At 36.0% G+C, this 18,851-nt stretch overlaps 1 protein-coding gene across 4 annotated transcripts in view; it reads right to left on the bottom strand.

The window, feature by feature from the left end:
• Positions 1-18,851, bottom strand: part of cyth1b (cytohesin 1b) — a 199,643-nt gene that overhangs the window by 7,561 nt on the left and 173,231 nt on the right. For 3 of the 4 annotated variants that reach the window (XM_039739586.1, XM_039739587.1, XM_039739588.1), the window contains exons 3-9: positions 16,371-16,435; positions 13,656-13,722; positions 13,268-13,386; positions 9,686-9,766; positions 9,484-9,596; positions 6,660-6,808; positions 3,506-3,618 (exon numbers count right to left, since the gene is read on the bottom strand). In XM_039739586.1, the coding sequence (XP_039595520.1) occupies positions 3,506-3,618; positions 6,660-6,808; positions 9,484-9,596; positions 9,686-9,766; positions 13,268-13,386; positions 13,656-13,722; positions 16,371-16,435 (707 nt within the window). The remainder of the gene's footprint in view (positions 1-3,505; positions 3,619-6,659; positions 6,809-9,483; positions 9,597-9,685; positions 9,767-13,267; positions 13,387-13,655; positions 13,723-16,370; positions 16,436-18,851) is intronic. The other variant, XM_039739585.1, reaches the window with a different exon arrangement.

The following is an 18,851-nucleotide window of genomic DNA, read 5'->3' as shown; positions in this document are numbered from 1 at the left end:
TGCTAATCATAACCAGAGACATATGGTGAGAACCACAAGTGTTTAATCTTCAGGAAAAATGGTTGAGCAATTGATATGTAGAAGCAATCAGCCTCTGAACATATATGCCTAACTCCAAAGATTTCTTCCTGCAGAAGTAGTTTTTACAGAATATGCAGCTGACAGTTAACCCACTTGCAAGCAGGCGACACATGACAATGATAAATATATACAAAAAAAACAAACAAAAAAACAAACTGCGATCAAGGACAAAGACAACACAGTGAGAAAGTAAACATGTTTAAGTCAAGATTGAGTTGGCAATGTGGTTAATGATCATTTGAGGTTGAAAAAGTTGTTACTGGACTGGGTGCACCACCCTCAGCCCCACAGGAGGGTCTGTTATTGAAGCGAGATTCACACTGAAGTGTGAATATTTTGTTACATTTCCACACTTCCTCAAGTTATTGCTCTCAAAACATCCAATTTCATTGTGACCCTCCCACCATGTCTCTGGTACAAACTTATATTCTTCTTCTGGCCTGAGGCCTCCAGATGTTATGCCACCATTAGTTCCCAGCAGTCCAGTAACATACCCTAAGAAATTACGATTTTAGTCCACTGTAGCATCAATATAGCAGAGCTGTAGTAAGACAGGCATGGCTGCAGTACTATATTTTACAAAATGGGCACATTTGACAATCAATTACAACATGAGGAAGCTGGGATAAGTAACAGAAAAGCATCTGTGGGGCTGTGGTGATGTCTGAAAAGCCCTGTGGTGCACCATCCTCATAAAGGGGAATACTACAGCTTCCAGCAGAGATCTACAGTCACCATCACAGCAACACTCAACAGTTATGAGGCCACCTTGTGCCTGAGACAAAGAAGCAGAACATGGACAACCACCAGCTTGAAGAACAACATAGATCTGAAGGAAATTATTTCTCAAACATAAACCAAAAAAAAAAACTGCTAAACCCTACAGTAAGTAGTGAATTGTCAAAAGCATGGCCGACCACCAAAGCACCCAGGAGCAGAGCTATGGGCTACAGAACAGCTGTGTACATACCTCCTGAAGATTGGGGGAAGTTAGAGAACACCCAAAATCATGGAAAAAAACAAACAAACAAACAAACAAATGGAGGAAGAAAAGAAAAGAAATTAAATCAAATCATACCCTGCTAACTGGTTCTAGAACATCATGAAAGATATACAATAATAAATATAGAAGGTGCCCATAAAAGCAAAATATAAAGATAGATTGAAACATAAAATAAAATCCTGACAAGAGTTATGAATGAAGGCAACTGACAAAGAAAATTGTTGAATTCCTAAAAGTAATCACATCTTTGATGCACTTTTGCTTACAGATCAAATGTCATTACACATACTTCTCAGAATGTAAATTCAAACCCCTATAAAACCACACTGGTTTGAAGTTCCAAAGCCCACACTCCATATTTGTGATTTTGCAGTACATGGTCGGCACCAATTGGCTTGAAGCTCTAAATTCACCGATTGTAAATGTGCTGCTTCTGCCGACACACACAAAAAAACGTGGCAAACTGTATCATTCTGAAAATGTGAGCAAGCAAAATCAAGTATAGTTCATTGGATGGGTTGTTTGCTCTTGAAAAGTAATACTTTTATGAAAACTGCAATACATAAAATCACACCATCAATAACAATGTTTACTATACCTCGGTACTGAAACACTACCATTTCTAACTTTTAAATTTGAAGTAAACACATGAATTGACTACTACTTGGAACAGAAGTTTCATTACAGAAATACAGAGTGCAGTAGGACTGAACGCTACCGATGTGTGCTAAGAACTGCCAAGATCACATAACTGAATTCTTGGATAGCATCGGGTTTTGTGGAAAATTACAAATGATGTAGTCTTGGTACATATGCAACAATTTAAAAGTTACAATAATTTGAGCTACCATACAACATAGACAATGTGACTGTTATCTTCATTTCTGTTCTAGTCCTTACAAAGGTTGCTTATGAGTTATACATGTATACATTTCGTAAATGAATATTAAATAATAATACGTCCATAGAAAAGCTGCAGTTCATAAAGTGAATGAAAGCGGCAATATCTGAAAAGTTTTACAGGTCTACTGCAGCTTGGACAAAATGAGACACTATTGATTAGGGATCTTCTGCTCATGCCAGCTGCAGGTTTTCACTTCAATCAATTTCTTAATTTGAACCCATTTATTTTCTGCTAAAGCAGTATATTTTTTGACTTAATTTTAGTTAACTGTCGGTCTACTATAGTTTTAAGCAGCTGCATTTAGGTTTTAATGGTTTTCTGTTTTATTAACCAGCCACAGTTAATAATGAAATGCAAATAACAAAGAAACCACCAGCTTTCCAGCTAACTTAGTTTCATTTACATTTGTGAATGTGCATCCTGAATGTGTGCTAATTAATTCTTTTTTTATAAAAATATTTGAAAGAAGAGGGAGGATCGCGAAAAGCAAATATGCTCCATTTCAAAATACATATGAATAATGTTCTCAGAAAAGGAAGCGACAATGAACTTAAAATTTGCCTTAAACGGATGAAAGCCCTAAAAAGCAATATAGTTACATACCAAGTTTCATTATTACCAACAACTGCCTCCTAATTAGGAAACTGGTAGCTGGAATGAAATTATATAGCCACTGCAGCCCTCCATGAGCTTGAGTGACGATTCCTTCCATAGATGTTCTTTGGATTGATGTGACGTGGTTGAGTTCAGTAGCTGTTATTGCTGTTACGTGGAAGGTTTTGTGACAATTCCAATAAACACTTGCCCAATGGAATCTTTCACTTAATACCTTTAACCCAGGTTAAAAAAACATGCCAGCTTTTTCTTTAATGAGATATTGCACCCTTCTCAATTTATGTTTTCTCCTATTTATAGGTTTACAATTTGCTGACCTTTATACTCACATAACAAAAACCTGCAAAGCATTTGGGCTATGTGTTATGTATTTTAGATCTTTCATTTCAGAAACATAGCATCACTATTGGCTTTTCTCCTTTTTAATTTCACAGAAACAGCTTCTCTTTTCAAAATGTAAAAATATGTAAATTTTCTCCAGTATCATGTTATGATAATACCATTAAAAATATGTAAAAGGTCTAAATTTTAACAGCATTACATCCAAACAACAATAACACTGAAGAAAATCAGTGACTTGAAAATCTGTTTTCTTCTAAAGTAATATGGAAGGTAATGACTTTCATGTGAAATTCATGTGAAGATAATGCTTAAAAACTTGCTTGAAGAAAATTTGCGCAGAGTGTATTTAATAAATGAGCTAGACCAATGAAGATGGTACTCCAAAAGCAGTACTCACATGGTAGAACTAAATCAGACACTGTTATGGTCGTGTTCTGTACAAACAAACAAACCTCTCACCTGTGGCTTGATAGACATAATTAAGTTACGGTAACCTAATTTCAGAATACTGGTCAAAAGTCACCTCATAGCCTCCCAATCTTTTCTGCTGATACCACTTACCAAGCTTCAGAAGCCAGCCCTCTCTGTCAGGGTTGAAGAATGTATGCGTCAAGTCATTCCCATCATCTTCTGGGATTTTAAAGGGTTCATTTTTAATGCTCTCATACAGATTCTGAGGAAAGATAAAATATTAATACAAAATTTTCTGGAAATAAAAGATAAAAAGAAAAAAAAATTCTTAAAATAAGAAACAAATGACTTGGGGACTGCAGACTCTTCTTTTACTAAGACTGCATTTTATGCACATAATCTAACACTTTTAGTGTGAAAAGGGTGCAAAATAAAAAGACTAAATAGATAAATTAATACTATAATGCAATACAATTATCTCCTGCAGTGCATGATTTTAAGGCCATACCACATTAAGCCAGGTTTATACTTCACAGGCCTGTGGATGCTACTGATATGCAAGCAGTGTACTATTTATACTTGTACGAGTACTTTACGTACATCTGGAGGATTCCACCAGGTGGCAGTGCAAGATATCAGCACGGTGAGAAAACAACATTTGGCTTCACTGTGTTGTGAACTGCAGAAGTTTCATTAAGTTCCTAGGACACCTTGCCACAATATCTCTGAAAAGGATGGATGTTTAATGATTGCATCTATCAACCCAAAGACGCTTCCATTCCAGCTAGCATTAGGCACGAGGCAGAAATAATCTCTGGACGGGGAATCAGATCACGCAAGGCAAATACAAGCGCACACATACAGTAGTGCAATTTTAATATCACGAAATCCCCAAACCTGCATGTCCTTGGAAGGAAACCGGAGCACACTATGGAAACTGTTGTGTCAGAAACATTATGCTCAAAGAAGGCACGTGAAGCATTGCATGATGTATACACGGACCGAAATGAGCAATTAGCAAACTCAGCGAGATTACATTTATTACAATTCTTATCACTTATGCAAAATACTCTCCTCTTTCTGGCTCTTCCCATCATTACCTAATGTCCATCACTTGGTTGAAACTGCCATTATTAATTCATACCCTGTGCAGCTGTCCAAAAACTTATTTATCAATCGATTCCCACCAACAAGTCGGAATCAGGCGGGCCCACACATAAGATATTGGGCTAAAGGTTGGGGTAGCTGCGCCCCTAAAACAATAACACTGTTTCTTATAAACTGCAAAAGGAAAGCAAACGGCCTATCTGTTTTTCTCTCATGGCCAAAGCCTCAATGGTTGCATTTCTTAAAACAATGGCCTGTTTTAGCCCTCTATAAGTACACAATGTCCTTGAGTGAAGTTTTTAACATTAGCAGCAAGACATTGGTGGTTTTGCAGCTGCAAAGACAAAATTAATAAAATAGACAGGCACAGGATTTGTATGGTTTAACCCTTACTATACTAGTGTGCATTAGGATATAACATTTATTTTCACATATGCAAATCATCAACTTTAAGAATATTCTTTTCTACAAAACCCACAGGAAAACATACAAACTCCAGGCAGAATTCTAAACATGCAGAAGTTGGAATATCATAAGTTTAATGTGTTCTGAGTGGCAATCACTGCCTGGCATTGTTGTCAGCGCAGGAGGAAGCCCCAGAAGCACATAGTGATTTAACAACTGGGTCGGTTTTAAGATGACGTTCTACTTTAATGACAAAATAAACTATGTGACTGAAGTAGAAATTTCCACTTTAATCATGTAGTGAAAAGTCAAGCAAAATGACACCTTTTATTGGCTAAGCAAAAAGATTACAATATGAAAGCTTTCAAGGCAACTCAGGCCCCTTTGCCTGGAAAGCTTGCAAATAGCAATCTTTTTAGTTAACCAATAAAAGGTGTCATTTTGCTTGACTTTTCACTACATTCATAATGGCTAACACGGTACAACACCCTAGTACTATACACTTTAATCATGAAATAGACCTTTTTCTCTTCACTGTGTCCCTATTTTTTTTCTCTGTAGCTCAAATACACTGCTGTACACTCTGATGCTGCCGAGAAGGTGCAAAAACAGACGGAACAAAAGCAAAAAAGATGCAGAGACCTTTAAAATGTATTGTGTCATTATGATGGGGAATATGCAATGCTTGTATTGCCTATGCGAGAAAGAGATGAAGAAAAGATCCATGAATACATCTGTATGTCAGCATTTAAGTTTGATGATTTGCTTCACCACATCGAACCATTCATCCAACATTGAAGAACACACATTGATCCTGTAGGATCTGCAAAGTGGCCTGCTGTCACATTCCAACTTGAACACACTGCGCCCCTCAATTTTTTTCTGGTACTGCAACTTGCACATACATGCGTCATGTTCATTTCTGAGGAGGTGTTCAGAGGAAGTGTCAAATGAACTCTGGGAACGCATGGCAGACAAGATATTTATGCATACGCATTCTGAGCATGTACCATAAACCGGCCCATATAGGACTTTTCCTGGGATTTTCAGTCGTAGCCTTCAATCAGAGGCACACTTCCATGAAGACAGTATGTAATATGACATTCCAAACAACTCACTCCAATTAGTCCACAATGCTCTCCAAAAAAATCAAACATGTTTGATTATGTCTTTTGTCGTAGGGGTGGCATCTGTGAGCATGACAGCTGACAACCAATGAATGCTCATGATTAAGTGCAATTCATATAATGCAGCAACAGGAGTAAGGAACACAGGTATTTTGGACCTCACAAACATAAGAGAAGCTCATCTGTGTGATGTCTTGTGTTTTTTATGTACCAGAAAGTAACGGAACAAATATGGGCAGAGATTGAGGCTGAACTTGGAATCTGCACTTTATAAAGGATTTTTCAATTACATCAGGCAGCATGTTATTGCCATTCACAAAAAGGGGCAAGTACAGCTGTGCTGGAAGGTTGACACAAAGCTACTAAATGGGCATACAAAGTCATTTTCAGTTGTCTGAATCAACATGCTCCAGGAAAAGAGATCAGCAACTTCAGTAGGCAAGTATGACTGGCTCAATGACAACAAGTCGAGTAATGTGATGTTAGCTTAAGTTGTTTGCAATTCATTTTCAGACATTTTGTTCTATCAGATATATTCAGAGAGGTCGGAATATAGCATTCATTGGTTGTCAATAAGTAAATGTTTGGAAGAAGCCTGGCTGATTAAAAAAAAAAACAAAGATAGTTGAATATTATGTATAGCCAACATGGCAGCACTACTTACCCTGAGTAGATCTTCTGGCAAGTCTCCACCATCATTGATGCCACGGTTCATAGCAATGAACCTCTCTACTGTGGGCTTATCCTTCACATTGGGATTGTGCAAACTGGTGTTAAGCATGATGATTGCAAAGGAGAGGACATAACAAGTATCTAAGTGATAAAAGGAAAAGTTAAAGCTTGTTTGTCAACTGGAATGTGGATTCCAAAAGCCTAGACCAATCATTCATTAAATATTCTAATCATATTCAAACACACTGTTCAACACAGGTTCATATAAAGCTAAAATCACTGAGCTAACAAATTTATATAGTGCATTTCAAAATGAACCTTATACAGTATTTTGTACAATTTTTAAATATATTTATTTCTGAGTTGCAACCTAGGCATGTATGACAAGGTATTTGGGATAAGGTGACTCTATGAAATGCCGATATTGCAAAGTTATGGTGTACCATACAACATATCAGCAAAACTACCTGTCCTAAAACACAGTGAAATCAATTCAAAATTTAATGCATATGTGGATTTACATTTAACAAACATTACTCTATATAAAGCATATGAAATTATATAATAACACCTTAATAAACCTAATATCTAAGTATTAAACTAAATCAAAACAATTGCTTTGATATTTCCACAACTTAAGTACATTCCTGTGCTAAACTGGTCGGGGCTGGGGCTAATCAAATGACCAGCCATCGGTCACCCTAACTTCTTGACCACTTAGCCACATTAGCTATGAAGAAGTAGTCGAAAGCTCAAGTAAAAAAATACACACTTCAGTTTCATTAGCTTATATATTTATAGAGTAATGGTGCTTGACAGGACTGTTTAATTAGTACTTGATTGTTTATCAAGAGGCTTAAAAGATTTTATAATGAAAATTAATGGTCCATAATTTAGACACTGTGAATCAAGTAACAAGTTCTTCACCTAGCATCTTCAAAGTCTAGTTATTCAGTAATGTAAACCCACACACAGATGTGCATAGCTGTCAACAAACATTATGCTTTATTACTGTCATTAATTTATTATTATCATTTTTTTAAACTTCTCTTTAGTGAAACAATGGAGTCTTTGAACAAGACCATTGTTAATGCCACTGAAGGCATGGTTTCAAATATAATGCAAGCATGCAAAAAAAACAAATCATGTGTGAAGAAATGGAGGATTTGTTTGCCCAGCATAGCCGTTTTTTTATTGACGACATATAATAATTATCTGCTTATAAATCAGGGTGGTGTTAATTCAGTCTCAACACCAGTAGCAATGTAACATGGGAGTATTACCTTTTATTTATATATTTATTACACTCAAGTTCATACGTTTGGAATCACTCAGAATTCATGTTTTGATAGTGATGTTTTTTTCAAGGTACCATTAAATTGACTGAAAAATATAGTTACAAATTTAAAAGGTTAAAAATTTCTATATCAGCGTTTAAAAATAACAAAACCAAACAACATTTTCTTGAAACACAACAGTATATTGTTTTGTAAAATGAAGGCTTTTTATGCCATGACTTGCCAAGAAACTGAAGAATTCAAGCGAATGTGTCTACTACTGTCTTTAGGCAACAGGGCAAATTAGAGTTTCATTTCATTACTACACAAAATCTGCAATTTTGGCAGGCGTGTGCAGACTTTTTATATGTATGTATATGGCATTTAATGCTCTAGGATGCCTAAAAGGGGATAAAATGCAGTTGCTACTGAAGTTATCTATTCCAAAAGGCCAAGTGCACCCAAAGGTTTTTTTTTTTCTTTCTACAACCCTATTTGGCACGACTTCATAGTAATGCACTATCACGTTTAATGACAATGATGTAGAAATACAGTTTAAAGATGTACCGTTTAAAGATGTAATAAGCAAGCCAACAGATGGAAGCTATGTATGAAAAACTAAAGTGCATTCTTGCTTATTCCATGTCAATTTAAGAAGGTTATTGCACCCAGGTGCTGCTGATCATGCATACCTGAATAACTGATAATCTGTTTTAACTGATGGTCAATGCTACCATCTCAATAGTTAGGATAAATGTTTGGAAGAGTGTTATCCTATAGATATTTAAAAAAAAAAAAAAAAATCTTAATTAACCTGTGGTGTACAGTTTTGATGTAAAGAATACCACAAGAATTGGATGTGTAAATTTGTTTCTTTCACATATGCTGCTGCACATCTTAAATTAATGTACAGAACTCACATATTTTTCCTTGTCTCTGACTGCCCCAATATCTCACTTCTTTTTTGAAAACTTTTTATTAATTCTGCATTCATACCAGTTATTTCTTATTTTGTGCGTGCATTTATTTTGTGAACATCCAATTACAAAGTCAGACTCTGGCATTAAGAAAATCCAGTACTAATGGTTTGTCAGTCGTTTGGGCAGTGCTTGTATGCTTACTATAAATACGAATGCCTTTGTCAGTAAGTAAAGTTAAACACCAAAATTTTGAAGGGTGCAAAACATGCATCTATTACTGAGAAAACCCTTAATTGGTTAAGAGATAAACATACATGATTTAATATACTTTAATGTCTATGCTTTTCAAATGTACCTTCGTTTCTTTATTAGAGAACCATAGAATGCTGTCAGAAGTAGTGTTAAAACACTAATTTCAAATAAATAATGTAAAGGTAGCTGTTACGTTTCAGCTATGTGAAAAGTAGATGGAAATATTGTGCTACAGACTCCTTGGTCACTATCTTCTCTAAAACTGCCATGATGAATTAATCTTACAAACGGAAGTTTAAACACAGACTACCTATAACAAGGAACAGCGGAGTAGAGTGCATCGGTGCACTTCTAAAACACCACTCACCTGTTGACTGGAAGACCCCTGGGTTACACTGGCAATATCTTTGTGCAAATGCTTCCATCATGCGGTCAATTTTCTGGGCTTCTCCTGGTAGCCGAAAACTCCACAGAAACTGCCTGCATGGTAAAAGTTGATAGATAAAGAGGTCTTATTCTCTGAAGTTATGGATGTATGACTTCAAGTAAAGCAACTAGTACCTACTTACCTTAAAGCCTGCACCAAGTTGAGGTCTGTGAATTCATGGAGCTCCACAAATGCATGAAGAACTTGAATATTAAAATCATCCCTAAATGGGAAAAATATAATACAAATAAGGATAAAGGATTAACTTGTATTCAAATGTCTAAGTATACACATCTTCACACTACTACCTGGTGTTAGATCTCTGTCCCAGAGAGACGCTACAAAAAGAAGATCATTGATTTAATTTTAGAATTAGTTGGAAAGGCAACTGTCTCCATCTTACCAGACAAAATCATATTGCCTCAGCTATAAATTAATTTCAGTTTTGATTAGGATTATATTAGTTAAACTTCCTGGCCCTGACAGAGCATAATGATTTGTCTGAAGTTCTTGTGTGGGGTACTCCTGCACCTTAATACATGCTTTTGGAATTCTGTTTTTGCTATTTATGTTATATTAAATTATGTAGTGTGACTGAAGGTTGGAACTGTGACATAAGCTAAAAGAAACTTCGGTGCAATTCTATTATCGTGACACAATTGGTGTGGCCTTTGCCCTGGTTACTTATTTTTTGGATTTTAAAATTATTAGATTTGACTACCCCAACCACAAATACTAACTTTAAAGTTAGTGGAGGTGGAGCACAGTTACCTATAGGTCCCTAATGTTAATGTCTCCTTTGGGTGCCTAACCTTAAAAATGATAATACAATTTGAGTCACGATAATAGAAAATTACTGAAACTTCTTTACAGTTATAAATAACAGGTGCAAAGCATACCAAAGTATTCCTTAGGCTCTTAAAAGGGAAACATCAACCATTTTCGCCATTACCTAGAAAGCCACCTGTTTAATCGAACTTTCAAGAGGAGAGAGTAGGCAGCCTATTAATTCTGTCAACAGAAGAGTGTGAGCTGGGACCGACATTGCAGCATAAATATCTGTGAGATTTACAAAATGCATGTCTAATTTCTTCTCTATAATAAAGTGCAATATGACAACACATTCCATGTGGTCAGTTTCAAATAATTTTAACCTTTTCATCAGTGACTCTCTGAGCAAGTCAAAAGGGTCACTCATCTGATTCTCTGTCCCTGATCCAAATCCTACCATTGGAGCTTTTGGTTGTTGATGAGTCATGTGGTTCCAGACAAAGCGCATATATAGTAGTAGGACATATATTGAAGAGAACAATAGATTTAGAGTAAATTAGGAGTAAAAGCAATTTCCCAAATCAGGCAACAGAAAGGCGAGATCAATGCTCCAGTGTGCTGCAGAAAATTATTCAGACTATGTAAAGGGAGAATGTGGGACCTTTGCATAAGTGAAAACCATGAAGAATGCAGGACAATAAACACACAAAAATCAGACATGTGCTTGTGTTCCACATCTTATTTCAGCTATCCAAGAGGAAATGCAAATGATACAACATTGGAATAAACATTGTAAAAAAAAAAAAAAGCTGTCTAAAGTTTATATACTTTCAATATGAAGAGACATGGCAAAATTTTGATTTGCTCGAATTTATAAGAAAGTACAAAATGTGTACACCTAAGGTCACAGGTCTGCCACGCCATCGACCATCTGCAGTTCGCATACCAGGAGAAGGTGGGAGCGGAGGATGCCATCATCTATATGCTACACAGATCCCTCTCCCACTTAGACAGAGGCAGTGGTGCAGTAAGAATTATGTTTCTGGACTTCTCTAGTGCCTTCAACATCATCCAACCTCTGTTCCTTAGGGACAAGCTGACAGAGATGGGAGTAGATTCACACCTGGTGGCATGGATCGTGGACTATCTTACAGACAGACCTCAGTATGTGCGTCTCGGGAACTGCAGGTCTGACATTGTGGTCAGCAACACAGGAGCACCTCCAATACGACTCGGAGTCCTGCCACGTGCAAATGTTCGTTGATGACACTACTATTGTGGGCTGCATCAGGAGTGGGCAGGAGGAGAAGTATATGAAGCTAATCAAAGACTGTGGGTGACTCAAACCACTTACACCTGAACACCAGCAAGACCAAGGAACTGGTAGTGGATTTTAGGAGGCCCAAGCCTCTCATGGACCCCGTGATCATCAGAGGAGACTGTATGCAGAGGGTACAGACCCATAAATACCTGGGAGTGCAGCTGGATAATAAATTGGACTGGACTGCCAATACTGATGCTCTGTGTAAGAAAGGTCAGAGATGACTATACTTCATTAGAAGATTGGCGTCCTTCAACATCTGCAATATGATGCTGCAGATGTTCTACCAGACAGTTGTGGCGAGTGCCCTCTTCGACACGGTGGTGTGCTGGGGAGGCAGCATAAAGATGAAGGATGCCTCACACCTGGACAAACTGGTGAGGAATGCAGGCTCTATTATAGGAATGAAGCTGGACAATTTAACATCTGTGGCAGAGTGACGGGCACTGAGCAGGCTCCTGTCAATCATGGAGAATCCACTGCATCCACTGAACAGGATCATCTCCAGACAGAGGAGCAGCTTCAGTGACAGACTGCTGTCACCGTCCTGCTACATCGACAAACTGAGGAGACCCCACACTATGCGACTCTTCAATTCCACCTGGGGTGGGGGTGGGGTTTAAACGTTAACATTATACAAAGTTATTGTTTGTTTTACATGCATTTTTTATTACTCTTTAATTTAATTTAATTTTTTTTTTGTATCAGTATACTGCTGCTGGATTATGTGAATTTCCCATTGGGATTAATAAAGTATCTATCTATCTATCTATCATAGCTGAAAAAAGTTCAACATTGCATAATTAAATTAGGCATAGAGTATAAAAATATATCCCTTCAAAAAACTTTGATAGTTATGTATCTGTGTTTAAAATACTGTATTTATTTACACTGATTTCAATATATCTTCCCAATACTTCCCTGTTTCAGATTCTGTATATTCAAAGTAGTTTTGCAAGATTAGAAGACTGGGCTATGAATTCTGAAAATTGCTAGTCTGGCACTAGGTGGTGCTGTGTGTCAAATGATAATTCATATTCAATTTTAAAAAATACTTTAAATGCAAGATCAAAAATGTACAAATGATAGGACAGTTGCCTTTGTATCATTAGGGGCTGGTTGAAGGAAATGAGAAAGTAGGATAATTTGCGAGTAGTTAAAATAAAACCAGTCCTGCCATTTAGGAAATGTACACATCTTTCAGATAAAAATGTTTTGTATCAACACTGAATCCAGACCCCAAAAAGGCTCAACTATAAACTGAAAATGCAATTTATTTTTACTTGTTAGGATTTAGCAGGTTGGATAATGGATGGGTGGATAGAAAATTTTCTTCATTAGTGACAAATACAGCAGCAACCTCTAAACTCCTTTTACTATTGATTTAAATCATAGCCAGCATACATATATCTTTTATATTTTATTTATAGAGTCAAAAAATTGTATGAAAGGTGTTTTTTTTCAATAAAACAAATAAGGAAAGAAGCCAAATTCACATAAAATTATCTTAAACCAATCACTATGCAAATAGCATAACCTACCTCCCACTTAAAATAAAGACCAATATAAAATAAGCACTTGTGCTGTTGTGCTTGTCTATATACAGCAGACTAGCCCATTTGCTGCACCCACCTCTCTCCAAGGTAGTCACCTATTGCAGTTTTATTCAGGCCTTCCCCTTTGTACAGGAACTGAGCAATGTCACCACAGGTGTTTTTCAGCAAGTCATTCTCTATCAAGAACTGAATCCCCTGAAAACCAAGCCAGATAGAAAGTTTGAAAACCAAAGCAGTTTTAAGACTACAGATCAACAGAGTATGGTAAATTTCTCTACTTCCAGAACTTTGTTACAAAATTTGAAGACATTTACATAATGCTAAATTGTACAGATCAAGCAATGTGTGAACTAAACACACATTATAAACAAGAAAACAATATTCAAACAAACAAAAGGTAGTTACTGTATATGGAATGGTGATCAAACAATGGAAAAGAAATACATAATGCCCCAAAAACTGACCTTTTTGGGATCCATATTAAATTTCTTTCGACCCATGGCTACCTGCTTGTTCCTTTGCATGTTTTTTCTGAGAATGAAATAGGAGAAATTAATTGAATGCTTCAGATTTCTAGATATTGAGGACAAAGCATGACTTGGTTTTCACAAGTGTCCATTTCGATAAAGATGCAGGGAGTCAAAACAGCAAGCTAAGATTTTATTTGAAATTTTTCAACTTGCAGTACTGACTATGAAGGCAACACGCTTTTCTCAAAAATTAAAATAAATACATCAATCAAATTACTGTACCCAGGCTATATAGGACACTTTGATGAAATTCTAATTTCAGATTTCAGCTTTACTTTTAGTACTTATAAATAAATACAATATTTTCTCTGCAGCAGATGCGTAAACTGCTTGTTTAATACCTGAACCCTGAGTTATGAAAATACCAGAATAGATCTATAAAAGCCAGGTCTCCAAATGAGGCACTTTACAGAAAAAGATAGGTTTTTAAATCATAATTTAACCACTTGACAATTAAAGAAATGGAACAGCTCATATTTAAACCGCATCATCATTATTATGAACACAGAGAGAGAGAGAAAGTCAATAAGAACAGGAACAAATCCACAAGCAGGAAGTCTACAATGCATCAACACAGAGAGAGATAAACTCATTGGACTATAAAAATATAACACACACATTCAGAGAGTGCTATAAGTCCTTATATTTTACTCAGTCTGACACAGATAAGACACAATCTAATGAGTTTGATTCATTACCGATACCACAGCTATAAAGCTACTTAGTGCAGTGCATAAACCACTTTTACAATTACTAGATGCTATAAATTCACTTCAAAGTAGGAGTACACAGGCTACCCAGTGGAATTTAATTTAAAAAAATTCAAATAAGTTAGCTCCACTATTATTAGTGACATTTATAGAAACGTGAGACAACAAAGTTTAAATAATTTTTAAACTTGTTTAAAATTCTCCAAAATGTTTCCAGGACAAGATCCATTTAGCTCCAGCCTCACCTGGCATGCATCAAATTAACATTTTGGACAAAGATCTTTGCATGCCTATCAGACAGCCTTGGTATGCTATTTGAAAGTGGTAAAAAAATCTAATTCTCCCTTAGATAATCTGCTCAAAACATTTTTACAAATAAGATAAGATATAATCAATAACATTTTAGAATAAGCTTCAATATCGGGGGGAAAAGGATACTCTTCCGTCCTTGTTTCTTTTAAAGAGACTCTGGTTGTTGGCTTTCTCTTTCTCTTGGGTGGGGTTTGAATTTTGGTTCAAGTTTGACTTGACTGCATGGATTGTTATTTGCTTGTAATTAAAATCAATAAAAAAAAAAAAAAAACCTGAACCCTGAACATTTACACTAACTGCATAAAAGTTTTATCTCGTAAAAATGAACCTGTATTTCTTGAAGTTATATATTATACTAGTAATTATAGGATTGGCTTATAAGTACATATGGACAGAAGCATCAAAAACATGCACATTCAAGATATGCATGAAAATGTTAAAGAAATACAACACCCAAAAATATTTTTTCCCTTTTATTTACACTGATGTTGTTTGTAGTTATGGTCAAGAAAAATGTCATTTTTTTAAATGGGGATCAAATGTAACAAAATTACTGATACAAGTGCAATCAGGATCAATCCATATTAGGTTCCTAGTTATTACACTGACAATATGCAAAGCAAGATGTATTTTTGCTAAAATATTGTAAAATACTGTAAATCATTTCCAGAAAATCCTCTCATGAATGAAAGTGAAATGCACTCAAAGAAAAGGCTTTTCAAATGAAAACAAAAATCCAAGCCCCTTTCCTCCCACTTCAGTGGTCATCAGTCTTTCACAGTAATAGCTTATTAACTGGCTACCATCTGCTTCATTTGTTACCAATATTGCAAAGAGGCACATGCAATTAGAAGTTAAATATTAAAGTAAGGTTGGAAATATGCTGTGAATGTGTGTACATTCAAGAATCTCCAACAAAGAGAAGATCAGTTGACTACTGTAGTCTTTAAACAGGTGAAAAAAATTAAAGTGCCAAATTTGGTGCTTATTGACCAAAGAATGGAGAAACAGAAGGGGCAAAAAATTAAAAACGTTTCCTTTGTAACACACTTCTGTTGTGTACAGTACAAATGAATTTTTCAGAAGTGGTTTAAAAGTATTTTAGACCACATGCACACGGATGGAACATACAACTGCATATCTGACATACAAAAATTTGTCATAGATATGCTGTTGTTTGGCATTATTACTCACTCTCATTATTGTGACTTAGTTAACTTTGTGCTCAATAAAAAACATAGGCTATAACTACATGTAACACTGGGTAAATGACATTAAAAAATACAATTTTTGGGTGGAATACTCTTAAGGTGCTTGTTCCATTTATTATGCTCATGCTTAAAGCATGGCATGCAATTCAATCCCAAGTGAGAGTACACAGAATCAAACATAATTTGCACCACCAAGAGTTTTTTTTCCCCACAATCATGATTTACTAAAACATTTATAAAGCACATTTCTCCTGCACTCTGATTTACAGAAAAAGATCTTAAAGCTTTAGTCATGGTCCGTTTAGACTAGAAAATATTTTTAAAATTCAGACAAGTAAAAAAATGAAGCCATGGGAAAAAGTTTTATTAAGATTTCTCTCTTGCCTTTTTCAATTATTAAAAATATTACATCTTACCGCTCCTCTGTGGACCCCAGATTTTCAATTTCATTCGTGACTTCTGCTATCTCATCTTTCAGACGCTGAAATAATCCAAAAAAAAAAAAAAAGGTGTCAGGCCTGTGTCTCCATGGGTACCATTAAGCACTGCTGATAGTTCCATAAAAAACTTCCATAAAAAGATGGACAGAAAACAGAAACAAGTCCAAAGCCATGATATAATTTCTCATACAAAGAGGCAAAACCAAGAATTTAAATAATTGCATACAAATATGGTAAAATTTTAATCCAGAGGCTTAGAAGACAGCAGCACTATGGCCTTATGCTGTTAAGGTGTTTATTCATTAGCAAGAAAGGGATTTGGCAGCTAGTAAGAATTACCCATTAAGTGAAAAATATTAATTCATTCTATACATTTTTTGCATTCAGCATTTCCCAGCATATTATAATAAAGAGACAGAATTTATTACAGTAGCAAAAGGTACATGCTTGTCACTAGCCGATAAAAACACCATCATGTCAATTATATCAGACAACAAATCAATTTAAAGCATGTAAACAATGTTGAAGGAAAGCAAACCTGACAGGAAACTATGTCTAGCAAATTGTTACCCACAACACCACCCATAAATACACTGCAGCTTTATCTTATGGAATACCACCTATATACTCATAACCTCATCTGTAACTCAGTAACCGAGACATGAATATTTAATTAGCCAGAAATTTCTATTTTGGTTATAACCACAAATAAAAAAATACAGTAAAAATAATACTTTATCTGTTTACTAATAACATATCAAAAACGATCGGGAAAAAAACATTACATTTAGCTTTTAATTGATGTACATAACTAGTCACTCACTGAAGAACATTACATCTTTTGGTATCTAACATGTTAGTATGTCTGACTGACCCACTATTACTGATGAAACCCCATTATTTTGTACTGAATTCTGAAAGTGAGGCTCTTCAGCTGTTTCTAGTGTTTCACTTATTCATCTCAGTTGACGCACTGCTCTCAATACCTGAGCTTTGGACTTCTGAAATAATGGCCTGGAGTTTTTGATTGACCTTATTCTTTATACAAAACAAAATCCATATTTATAAGGGAGGGTAACACAGGCAAGATACCCACACAAACACAAATGGGCATTATCTGTTGTATCCTGTTCTTGTGAAACTTCATTTGCATTCATTTCAGCCTTTCAGAACCTCCCAAAATATCTAACCCTTAGTTCCTCTGACATCAGGAACAATTTTAGTTTGAAACAGATACCCATATGAGGGCAACATGCACAAGGATAACGAAAATTTAATTTTTAACTTTTATATGTATAGTATATGCTCAAATAAAGATTAAGGATGATGTATACTTCATACTGCGTCCAATGTTGACTGCACAATATGGTGACATCGCAAAACTGCCGGAATAGAAGTTTACACCAAGGATATGTTCAATATTTTATGTACGTGGGACTGCAGTAACTAAGCATGGAAGAATTAATCTAAAATTCAAAATTGAAAACTCTCTTTAATATTGTTCATCACTGGTGAACAATGTCACAGACGTCTTGGGCCTATGACTATCTGTATGCTGACAGAAGGTAGAATGCTTAATGCTACTACCTGTATGTCACAAAGTGGATCAGACCAAAAGCCTAGCCTTATGGTTGGAGGAACTGTCTGCGGAGCTAAGACAGAATTATGTCAAGAAAAAAGATCTGGCTACAAATAAATTTTCTAGCATTGAAGGTTCCTATCAAGGATGGTGTTTAGAACTACCATAACTCTTCGAAAACCCGGCCACCTAGCCAAACTATGAAATCAGTCCTTGGTAAGAGAAGAAACCCATGTTCTCCATGGGGCTTTATGGCAGAGTGGCAAAGCAGAGTATGAAAAAGGCACCTAAAGGATTCTCTGCCTATGAGAAACATGATTCTCTACTCTGATGAACTCAAGCTTGGGAGTGTTTTGTCTCAAAACTAAGCATCATGTCTAGGAGAAACTAGGCACCGTTCTTCACCTTCATAGCACCATTCCTACAATGAAGCATAATGGTGGCAGCAACATGTTGTGGGGTTGTTTTTCTGTGGCAAGGAATCTAGTTAGGCTTGAGGCAAAGCTGAACACAGCAAAGTACAACACTTTCTTTAATGAAAGCCTCAATCTCAGACTGTTTTGAAGGTTGAGCTTCCAACAGGCTCAGAAATGACCATAAGCACAAAGAAAAGACAACACAGGCGTGGTTTAAGAACAACTCTGTGAATGTTCTTGAGTGGGCTTAGCCATAGGTGGGCAAGACCTGAAGTATCAGTCCATCAATGTTCTCTGTTGAACCTGACAGAGCTTGACAAGATCTGCAGAGGTGGTGTGGGGAGCTTTTCAGGTTGTACCCAAGAAGACAGGCTCTAAACTCTGACAAAAATGTGAGAATTAAAGTATTGAGTAAAGGGTCTGAATACTTGCATTAATGTGAAATTTCAGCTTTTTCTTTTG

The sequence above is a fragment of the Polypterus senegalus genome, chromosome 17 (assembly GCF_016835505.1).
Source record: "Polypterus senegalus isolate Bchr_013 chromosome 17, ASM1683550v1, whole genome shotgun sequence".
Lineage (NCBI taxonomy): Eukaryota > Metazoa > Chordata > Cladistia > Polypteriformes > Polypteridae > Polypterus > Polypterus senegalus.
Note: the sequence above shows the minus strand (reverse complement) of the source record. Positions and strands in the feature narration are given on the sequence as shown.